Source organism: Rhinoderma darwinii, chromosome 1 (genome assembly GCF_050947455.1).
Source record: "Rhinoderma darwinii isolate aRhiDar2 chromosome 1, aRhiDar2.hap1, whole genome shotgun sequence".
Taxonomy (NCBI): domain Eukaryota; kingdom Metazoa; phylum Chordata; class Amphibia; order Anura; family Rhinodermatidae; genus Rhinoderma; species Rhinoderma darwinii.
This window is the reverse complement of record NC_134687.1, coordinates 231,558,889-231,570,924: the sequence shown is the minus strand read 5'-3', so window position 1 is coordinate 231,570,924 and position 12,036 is coordinate 231,558,889. Positions and strand designations below refer to the sequence as shown.

At 38.6% G+C, this 12,036-nt stretch overlaps 1 protein-coding gene across 3 annotated transcripts in view; it reads right to left on the bottom strand.

Moving 5' to 3' along the window:
* The window catches only part of TEX15 (testis expressed 15, meiosis and synapsis associated), a 190,083-nt gene that overhangs the window by 6,100 nt on the left and 171,947 nt on the right, over positions 1-12,036 (bottom strand). For all 3 annotated transcript variants that reach the window (XM_075862214.1, XM_075862204.1, XM_075862223.1), the window contains one exon: positions 968-1,953. In XM_075862214.1, coding sequence (XP_075718329.1) covers positions 968-1,953 — 986 coding nt within the window. The remainder of the gene's footprint in view (positions 1-967; positions 1,954-12,036) is intronic.

Below are 12,036 nucleotides of genomic sequence, written 5' to 3'. Positions count from 1 at the left end.
GTACATTAGTAAGTGACTTATTTTCACATAATAATATAAATCTCAAGCAATATTTGGTCTCGGGATAACCCCTTTAAAGCAAACCCTCTTGTTGGAAAGGTGGAATCCTACCAAAGTGTCACAATGAAACTACTGAGCTCGTTAGTATTTCCATCCCTACTGGAAATGTTTGTGTATGGAGGTTGCATGACTGTATGCTTAATTTTATGTATTTGTTATCAATCAGTGTGGATAAGAGGGCCACATAACAAAATGGGTGCGCACAGACTATTATAAATAATATGTAGGAGGTTTAGCTCTGTTGTAACTGTTGGGTATTTTTGTAGGTCATCAATTTTCTATTCTTTCATACCTTAGAAAGTATTGCTTAGTCAAGTGAGAACTAAGGGTAGGCATACCTGCATTGGTATTTTCGTTGTTCTCCTCCGTCAGAGAAGCAGAACAATGAGAATACCAGAAGCACTGGTCCCATTGTACTACAGAACCCATTGATTTTTAATGGCTTCCAATCGGGTTTCTATCAGGGCGTCCGTGGTTTTACCAGAAACCATAGCACAGCATGCTGTGCTATTGTTACCGATATTTTCGGCCAGATCTGTGACGGAGGTTTCTAACGGAGCCTCTAACGCAGATGTGAACAGGCCCTTAAAAATAGCTAAAACTTTTGAATATACTACTGTTGAAATTTGTGTGTGTGTATAAAAAGAGACCATGTTGTTACAGAGTAAATACATGAGACCTCAGCTTGGGGGCCACATTTTTAACAGGAGTTTATCACAAAGTTTTAGCTGTATTAGTGCTGAGTTAAATGAACACTAATTACATTTTAGAAGCAAACACTAAGAACAGTAATGCCTTTAAAATAGCCTATATGCTGTATAAAACCTGATATTTAATAATAGTATTTGTTAATAACAACAATAAAAAAATATTATAATGAATAAATATAATTCATATATTTACTTACCCCATGGCCATCCTGTATTGACAGAGGAACTGTAAGAGTATGGAATTGGCACTGGATTCTGATTTGAAGAAGAGTATGGGTCTGTATAATTGTATGGCAAATTGGCACCAAATGGAGCAGCAGTTGAATACATCTGTCCACTGAAACCAGGGTAAGGCTGATTTGTAATGTAGGAATTTGGCACTGGAAATGCAGATGACTGAATGTAAGGATTGGTTTGCTGTGTATTGTAAGAAACAGGTGAGTATCCTTGAGTCATACCCCCAGTATTATTGCCATTTTGATACCAGCAATATAAGGAATATTGTGAAGGATTGGCAGAAATGGGAAACGGTGCGTACTGGCCACTGGCTGTTGAGATTGACTGGCTGTCCCAGGTGGTGGATTCACCTTTAAGTTCTTGAGTCCCAGTAGAATTTAAGTCTTTCTCTTTTTGTTCTCCAGCTGAAGGATTTAGTTGCTTCGTGTTTTCCTGTTCATCTGAGATGCTAGTGTTCATGGAGCATTCGCTTAAGCTAGTCATATTGTCATTTAATGAAGAATCTTTCTCTTCAGAGAACCCATTACCCACTTTCTTACCACCTTGCACGTCAGATGGTTTGCTGCTATTTTTAGGATCTGATCCAATAGACAATATGGATTCTGGGTAGCAAGTGTCAACACATGTACTATCTGCCTGAGGTTCATCATTTGAATCCACAGTAAACTCAAAGGTGTCTGTAGTAGCTGAGGCTTCTTGCCATTTGCTAGTAAAAGAATCAGCCGTCTTTATTATATCCTGGTCTGCTGGATTTATTTTGTGGTCCTTCCCATTTATTCTTCCTACTTCTGAAGCAGTAATTGAATATTCGTGTCTATGTTTTAGACTTGAAAGGCAACATGACTTACTTTTCTTCTTTAGTGAACCTTTCACACAATCTTTATTCGGAGGATGTGGATCTTTATGTTGTGGTACACTAGTAAGCATTTCAAATAGTTTTTTTGGTCTGCAAAAACAAAATATGTGTAAAACATTTAACAATCAAATATTCCTGAATATTACCCCTTACCAAAGTACCAGCTCTTCCGTTGTACTGAAGGGTGAGTAAGGATATGGTGACTAAAAAAAGTGTACTCTAGACCTCTCCTACCCAAACATAAAGAGTAGAAGGGCTATTCTGTTTTCTCCTCTATTATGGGGGCACTGCGGTATCATGTCTGTTGTTGAATTAGTTTCTAGCTCAATACAATTTATGGAGAAAACACTGGTAACAAGTAAACCTGTGTAAATAGGTCAGATGTGTGTGTGCCTATCCCTTGACACATCCCTTGACGAATGTTATGTTATGTCATTTGTTGGAGTCAAGGGCCGTATTTGAGACCCCCGTATCCAGTTGACCACCTCTAATAAAGACACAGACTTGTAGGTTCTACATTAAAAAATAAAAATTTATGATAATACTTTTATGATCTCTTGAAGTTACAGATACAAAGCCTGAAGAGAGAATTTGATGACATTTCCTGTTGATAAGTTGATGTCCCGACATATACACTGGCGTGAAAGTTTAGCACCCTGAGGCATATTTATGCAAATACAAGATTTTATTGTTGTAGAGTCAAAAATCCACCAATATGTGTAAGGAATGTGTGTGAAGTCGCTTTCTCATTGTTACGTAAATAAAATTTATTGACCACAAAGTGTATTTGGCGTACACCTATTTGCTTTAATGGTAAATTGCCTGAAAAAGTCAGAACTACATATAAACCCTGCAGATGTTGGCTCAAACAAAACAACAGAACATTGCGCAACTAATATTTAATGCAATGTCCCTTTTGCTTTATCACCTCCTGATCCGGTTTTACATGGAATCAACAAGATTTTGAATCACTTGAGTGGAGATTTCATGGTACCACACACAAATGCTGGTATCCATCAGTTAGGTCTTGTTGGCTGAACTGGTCTTTGAAATAAGTAAGTAGCACCTACTGGAACAACCAACTGTTGTCAAAAAATGAAATGGAACATATCACATCTTGTTAAATAATATCCATGTATTGGTTGTGTTCATCATTCCCGAGATAAAACGAAAGTGGCCAACTCCATTGTATGAAAAAGCCCCCCACACCATGACTTCAGGGGCATGTTTTACTGTTCGCTGCAAACACTCTGGTTGCATCCTTTCATAGTTGATACAACGAATAAGCTGTGGTTCATCGCTGCCAAAACAAAATCAGCTTTCATCTGAAAATATTACTCGTCTCCAATCTTCCACAGTTCACGATGCATTTTTTGCGAGCCCACTAGAGTCACTTCTTCATTGCCTTAGTTAGCAAAGGCTTGTTCTTTGGTATTCAATCCTATGTAACACAGTCTGCACCGCACAGTACTTGCAATTGCGGCAACAGCAGTTGAATCTTGCCATTCTTGTGCCCATTCTCTGTAACTGCTGAAACGGTATATTGTGTTCTTGAGGTGACGACAGTCGTGGTCCTCCCTTTCTAGCTTTTCTGTCAGTGTTTCCCTCTCCATTCAGGCTTTTTACCAGCCATGGCCCAACGGAACAAAAATACTTCAACTTCTGGGAAATATCTGTGTTACTTTAGCCTTCTTCAAACAAAACTTTGATGACTTTTCTTTTCCTGCGTGTCATATCTTTCCTTCCCATTTCTGACAAACCCAATACCGAGCTCATCGCGCAGGCAGTAGAAAACAGACACTGGGACAGATTTAGAAAAACAGTCTTTGTTGCCTATAGCAACAAATCACAGCAACCAATCACAGCGAGCCTTTCATTTTACCGGAGTTGATTAAAATATGAAAGTTGAGCAGTGATAGCCTTTTTATATAGCCTTTACACAGTTCCATTGGATTTTAGAGGTCAATTTGGGCCGATATGCATATATTATCCACAGCTTGAAAAACTTCTTCACACCAGTGTAAATGAGCCACTGGATATAGATATGGTTGTTTGTTCCTTTTAATCCACAAACGTCCTTTATGACAACACCACACATGATAGGAAACAGAGTGGGAAATTCTATCATTAAATTCATTCTGAAAGCTTTGGATCTATGACTACAAGTTATTAAATTTCAATATTAACCCCTTCCCTCTTTGGCAACTTTTGACCTTTCTGACAGAGCCTCATTTTTCAAATCTGACATGTTACAGTTTATGTGGTAATAACGTCGGAATGCTTTTACCTAGCCAAGCGATTCTGAGATTGTTTTCTCGTGACACATTGGACTTTATGTTACTGGCAAAATTTGCTCGATATGTTCAGTATTTCATCGTGAAAAACACCAAAATTTAGCGAAAAATATGCAAAAATTTGCATTTTTCTCAATGTAAATGTATCAGTTATATCACACAAAATTGTTGCTAATTAACATGCCCCATATGTCTACTTTAGATTGGCATCATTTATTGAACATCCTTTTATTTTTCTAGGACGTTACAAGGCTTAGAACTTTAGCAGCAATTTCTCGGATTTTCAAGAAAATTTCAAAAGGCTATTTTTACAGGGGCCAGTTCATTTGTGAAGTGGTTTTGAGGGGCCTACACAATACAAACCCCCACAAATCACCCCATTTTAAAAACTGCACCCCTCAAATTATTCAAAACAGCATTTAGAAAGTTTATCAACCCTTTAGACGTTTCACAGGAATTAAAGCAAAGTAGAGGTGAAATGTATAAATTTCATTTTTTTTTTGCAGAAATTCATTTTTAATCAATTTTTTTGTAACACAGAAGGTTTTGCCAGAGAAATGCAGCTCAATATTTATTGCCCAGATTCTGCCGTTTCAAGAAATATCCCACATTTGATCCTAGTCTGCTTATGGACTGAAGCACAGGTCTCAGAAGCAAAGTAGCACCTTGTGGATTTTGGGGCCTCCTTTTTATTAGAAAATATTTTAGGCACCATGTCAAGTTTGCAGGGCTCTTGCGGTGCCAAAACTATGGAAACCCCCACAAGTGGCAATATTTTGGAAACTACACCCCTTGAGGAAATTATCTAGGGTTACAGTGAGCATTTTACTAAAGCAAGAAAGACCCTGCTGGCCGACGGGCATTATATTACCACAAAATTTTAAACATATTTGCTGTTAAAGTAAACAAACGCCCTATTTTACGGCTAGCTGCATTAGTGTAGGCTAAAATATAACTTTTATTAATTATTCCTAAAAGGACAATGCAAAGAAAAACACACACACTTTCAAATTTTGCCAATGTTCACTGACAGTGAGAGGACTGATTGACTATTTGCTATAAAGCACTCGCTCAGTGCCGACTAAGTGTCAAAGTGAGGACAGCGCCTGCAGGAACGCTGTATTGTTATAGTTAAACAGAAGGTATAACTGACTGCCGGTTGAACATTGAATTAAAAATTGACGAGAAGCCCCCCCGACATGTTTCGCTACGAACGTAGCGTCCTCAGGGGTTCAAATGGGGCCACTGACAGCATGCTGCCGGTCCGCCCCTCTTATAACCTCGGGGAGCTATGACAGTGGACGTAGGAGATCAGAAGACCAATAGAAATAGAGGTAATCAGACGAGCCTCCATGATATCTGACGTAAAGGACATCCAGCCTATCAACAGGACTGGGGATGTCCACCTATCAAGAGCAATGATGCAGCGCCTGCGTACTGACTACATTGATATCGCCGGAAAGAAGAAGAAAGAAGAAGTGTAAGAAAGTAATTATTGCGCATGTCAAGATACTTAGAAAAAAACTAAGACAGAATGCGGGCATATGGAAGGTAAGCACCGATCATAAGGGGAAAGAAGTGTCAGAATGTAGTCACAGCGCATGTCAAGACACTTAAAAGAATCAAGGTGAAGTTTTGGCATATAAAGGAAAGGTCATGGTAATAGTAGACAGCACTATTATCGTTATATGAGTGGTTATGAAAAGATATGATAATGTCAATACAAAGGAACATCAAGCTGTTACATTATATTAATGAACTAAATATGAAATGATTCTATTAAGAGCAATGATGCAGCGAATACGTACTGACTGCATCAATATCGGTGGAAAAAAGAAGAAATGTCAGAAAGTAATTGTTGCGCATGTCAAGATACTTAGAAAAAATATGAGACAGAATGCGGGCATATAGAAGGTAAGTACCGATCACAAGGGGAAGAAGTGTCAGAATATAGTCACAGCGCATGTCAAAGCACTTAGAGGAATCAAGGTGAAATTTTTGGCATATAGAAGATAGATCATGATGATAATAGACAGCACTGTTATAGTTATATGGGTTGTAAGGAAGAAATATAATAGTGTCAATACAAAGGAATATCAAGCTGTTTGATTACATTTATGAACTAAATATGAAATAATTGTCTTTTAATTAATGGAGGACCAGATGTTGACAGTCCTAGTTCTTATATTTAGCAGGACTGCTTAATATTAGAAAAAATATAAAATAAAGAAATAAATAAAGAAAATAAACTTCATAGACACTAGGTCATAATGATAATAATAATGAAATTATCATATAAATGAAATCATGAAGGACTATAGAAGAGGTCATATAAGATGGGATGAACAGGAACACACATTAAAAGCCTGAGATTATTGCTAAGGCTGTAATGAAAAAATAAAAAATATATATATATACAGTGAAGGAAATAAGTATTTGATCCCTTGCTGATTTTGTAAGCTTGCCCACTGTCAAAGACATGAACAGTCTAGAATTTTTAGGCTAGGTTAATTTTACCAGTGAGAGATAGATTATATTAAAAAAAAAACTGAAAATCACATTGTCAAAATTATATATATATATTTGCATTGTGCACAGAGAAATAAGTATTTGAACCCCTACCAACCATTAAGAGTTCAGCCTCCTCCAGACCAGTTACACGCTCCAAATCAACTTGGTGCCTGCATTAAAGGTCACCTGTATAAAAGACTCCTGTCCACAGACTCAATTAATCAGTCTGACTCTAACCTCTACAACATGGGCAAGACCAAAGAGCTTTCTAAGGATGTCAGGGACAAGATCATAGACCTGCACAAGGCTGGAATGGGCTACAAAACCATAAGTAAGACGCTGGGTGAGAAGGAGACAACTGTTGGTGCAATAGTAAGAAAATGGAAGACATACAAAATGACTGTCAATCGACATCGATCTGGGGCTCCATGCAAAATCTCACCTCGTGGGGTATCCTTGATCCTGAGGAAGGTGAGAGCTCAGCCGAAAACTACACGGGGGGAACTTGTTAATGATCTCAAGGCAGCTGGGACCACAGTCACCAAGAAAACCATTGGTAACACATTACGCCGTAATGGATTCAAATCCTGCAGTGCCCGCAAGGTCCCCCTGCTCAAGAAGGCACATGTACAGGCCCGTCTGAAGTTTGCAAATGAACATCTGGATGATTCTGAGAGTGATTGGGAGAAGGTGCTGTGGTCAAATGAGACTAAAATTGAGCTCTTTGGCATTAACTCAACTCGCCGTGTTTGGAGGAAGAGAAATGCTGCCTATGACCCAAAGAACACCGTCCCCACTGTCAAGCATGGAGGTGGAAACATTATGTTTTGGGGGTGTTTCTCTGCTAAGGGCACAGGACTACTTCACCGCATCAATGGGAGAATGGATGGAGCCATGTACCGTCAAATCCTGAGTGACAACCTCCTTCCCTCCACCAGGACATTAAAAATGGCTCGTGGCTGGGTCTTCCAGCATGACAATGACCCGGAACATACAACCAAGGCAACAAAGGAGTGGCTCAAAAAGAAGCACATTAAGGTCATGGAGTGGCCTAGCCAGTCTCCAGACCTTAATCCCATCGAAAACTTATGGAGGGAGCTGAAGATCCGAGTTGCCAAGCGACAGCCTCGAAATTTTAATGATTTACAGATGATCTGCAAAGAGGAGTGGGCCAAAATTCCATCTAACATGTGTGCAAACCTAATCATCAACTACAAAAAACGTCTGACTACTGTGCTTGCCAACAAGGGTTTTGCCACCAAGTATTAAGTTCTTGTTTGCCAAAGGGATCAAATACTTATTTCTCTGTGCACAATGCAAATAAATATATATAATTTTGACAATGTCATTTTCTGTTTGTTTTTTTATATAATCTATCTCTCACTGGTAAAATTAACCTAGCCTAAAAATTCTAGACTGTTCATGTCTTTGACAGTGGGCAAACTTACAAAATCAGCAAGGGATCAAATACTTATTTCCTTCACTGTGTATATATATATATATATATATATATATATATGTGTGTGATAATTAATATAGGAATAATGAAATTATTTGTATCGTATATTCGATCATGAGTGAATAGTAGTAATGGCCAAGTAGCTAAAGGAAAGATGGAACCACTAGTTGTAAATAGAACTAGTGTATCTCAAATTAATATGAGAAATTGCCTCAATTTAAAGGAAAGCTACAAACGTAAAGCTCTCATTGAGACCATTAGGGATCAAGGAATTTAACTTATGAATCCACCGGGCTTCCTCTTTTAAAAGTTTATTGTCAAGGTTGCCAGCTCTGGGCCCCAATTTAATTTGTGTAATACCCCAGAATTGAAGAATTTTAGTATTCCCACCATGTATAGCTCTGATATGCCTGGATAGTGGGGTGTCTTCTTTATTGTTGATAGTGCTGATGTTTTTGGATATCCTTCTCCTGAGTTGCTGTATTGTTTTACCTATGTACAGCTTTGGACAAGTACATCTAACCGCATACACAACTCCACTACTCTGACAGTTAATGAAGTGTCTAATACTATAAGATTTTCCATCAACAGGGTTCTCAAAAATCTTAGTAGTTGGCATTAGTGGACAAAAGGAACATTTTCCGCATGGATAAGACCCCTTAACGGGAGGGGGCAACCAAGTACTTCTCGGAATGGTAGATTTGGAATAGTGGCTATGAACAAGAAATTCCTTAAGATTTTTTCCCCTCCGGCAGGTGACGCTAGGGGTAAAGGATATAGCATCCTTTAAATCAGGATCTGCTTGCAGAATAGGCCAGTGTTTACGCAAGATGTTGGAAATTTGATGGGAAAAAACATCAAAATTCCCTATGCATCTAATTTGAGTCGAGGAGTGAGTATTTCCTCTCTTTTGGCCAGAGAGTAATTCTCTTCTAGTGACAGCTCTAGCCGGGCATATGCTCTGTGCAGTGTCTTTTTGGGATATCCTCGTGCCAGAAATTTACTGTATAGATTATTGCACTCAGATTGGAAAGACTGCTCATCAGAGCAATTTCTTTTGGCTCTGAGATACCGCCCGAAAGGGATGCCTTTCTTAAGGGGTAACGAGTGAAAACTCTCCCAACGCAGGAAACTGTTCGTAGCTGTAATCTTACGGTGAATGTCAGCGTGGACATTGCCACCAGGGTCCAAGGAGATTTTTAGATCGAGAAAATTTATTTCTTTCTCGTGAATCTCATGGGTGAATTTCATCCCTATAGCATTGGTGTTGAGAATTTCCATAAAGTCCAAAAAAAGTGTCTTATCCCCATCCCAAAAAATCTAAATATCATCAATGTACCTTCCCCAAAACAAAATATGACAAGTAAAACAAAGTAAGTCTTCTGTGAAAACAATAGTGTCTTCCCACCACCCTAAAAAAAGGTTGGCATAGGTAGGTGCACAAACTGTGCCCATGGCAGTGCCCCTTCAATTGATGGTAAAATTTGCCATCAAAGATAAAATAATTGTCAACAAAAATTGTAATAGTGATAAGATGAATTTATTATGTGCTTGAAATTGAATCCCTTTGGTGCTGAGAAAATAGTGTACAGCAGTTAAACCAAAATCGTGTCTAATGTTTGTGTATAAAGATTCAACATCAATGCTAGCTATCAATGTAGTGGATGTAACGGAGATCTCCTGGATCCTGGTGACAGTGTCCTTTGTATCCCTTAGGTAGGAGGGCAGAGCAGTAACAAATGATGAAAGTAATTAGTCAACGTACAAACTAATCCCTTGTGTCAGATTTTCATTACGGGAGACAATAGGTCTACCAGGTATGGGACGAGATGTCTTATGAATTTTGGGCAGCGCATAAAACGTTGACAAAGTTGGATTTGGATTAAACATCCGTTTGAACTCATCTTGAGTGATTTTGTAATTTGGCCTCCATAAGAAGGGGGCGCAATTCTGATAAAAATCGGTCAGTAGGATTATGATCAAGGATGGTATAGGTGGAACTGTCATCCAGAAGTCTCCGGACCATACATACATAATCATGCCGGTCCATAATAACGATATTGCCCCCCTTATCAGATGGTTTTAGGATAATGGCTTCATTTTTACAGAGTTCATCCAGAGCAGCCTGCTCCTTCTTGCTAAGGTTTCCAAGGACTTTGGATTTAGAATATTTCAATTTACGTAAGTCTGCACTGACCATTTTCACAAAGATGTCGATGTGACTATATTGGGAGAAAGGTGGTGTCATATGTGATCTAGGACGTAAAGAAGAGAAAGGGCCTATGGCCGAGGTCACTCTAGACTCATTTTCATTTTGAAGTTCTTCAAGGGCAGTGAGGGTTCTTAGTTCATTAATATCAGTCAAAGCATTGGAGGATGAATTAATCCTAAAATATTTGTGTAATGCCAGCTTTCTTGCGAAAAGGTTAATGTCCTTCGTCCATATAAAATTATTATAGGCTGGAGTTGGAGTGTAAGATAAACCTTTCTGTAGAAGTGTAACATGATCAGGACTAAGCTGAAAAGAGGAGAGGTTACAGATCTGCATCCTATCCTCTTTTATATTGGGATTGGATAGCTTAGATGCCATTATTTTCCCGGGTTCCAGCAAAGATTTGGTGGTCCTAAAAAAGGAAACGGGGTATTTGGCATGGATATCATATTCCCAGCGCCACTTGAACCAGTGGCAGTGGTCCCCATTTGTCCAGGATTCATCCCTGCTGTGAGGGGGGTAGTGGATAGATTGATCGAGGGCATTGAAGACAGAGCAGATGAAGGAAGAGAAGATGAGGCAGAGAAAGAGACTCTGGGTACATTGACTAAACTGGAAAGACCAGGACATATTGGTTTAGTTGTTTTTGATGCCACAAAGGTTCTCTTAGGAGGATTATATCTCCTATTTTTTGTCTTGCGTTTTGTCCCCAATCTGGTGTCCTCAAAAAATGGCCTAGGGTCGTCTGTACCCGAGATGTCAGATTCAGAGAGATCAGTGGATCTGGTCTCTCTATTTGAGACTGGGAAGGTGCGCGTACGGAACGTGTATACTTGTCCTGTTTCAAAATCTCTCCGGTCTCGTATGTATTTGCAATGTTTTCTCTCCTTTATCTCTCTTTGTAAATTTTTGATGTTTTTTTGTAATTTAATCTCACAGTTGTTAAACTCAGGTATTGTATTAAAAGTTTTTATATCATCAATTTCCTTTACCAACTGGAGATGAATTTTTTCAAAAGACTGTTTTTCAAAGTCCAATAGATATTGGAGCATCCGTAGAGAATTTGCGGTCAATAAATCCTCCCACCCCTTAGGAAAGGTATTATCGTTGCGAAAGGAATTTGGAGTAATGTTGAAGCGCAAGCCTCTATAAACAATTTTTTGTTGAAGATAAGTCTCAAGGCTTGCTATCTCCCAGCAAGATCTAACGTATTGCTTATAGGTTCTTTGTAAGTCCCTAAAGGCTGTATGCACATCAAACTGGTGAAAAGGTATATTCTCTATAGAAAAGACACTTGCCGCTTCAGCAGACAGAACATTAGGGTTTAGTTTTTGAGACAAAAAACTCGCCATCACATTTCACTGATGATAGCAGATTGATATCGTACGAGATCCTCAGTGGGATAGGGGTAAAAAAATAGGGTGATTAACCCAATTGAATGCAGCTAGCCGTAAAATAGGGCTTTTGTTTGCTTTAACAGCAAATATGTTTAAAATTTTGTGGTAATAGTGAGCATTTTGACCCCACAGGTTTTTTGCAGAAATTATTGGAAGTAGGCCGTGAAAATGAAAATCTACATTTTTTCAAAGAAAACGTAGGTTTAGCTAATTTTTCTCATTTCCACGAGGACTAAAGAAGAAAAAGCTCCACAACATTTGTAAAGCAATTTCTCCCGAGTAAAACAATACCCCACATGT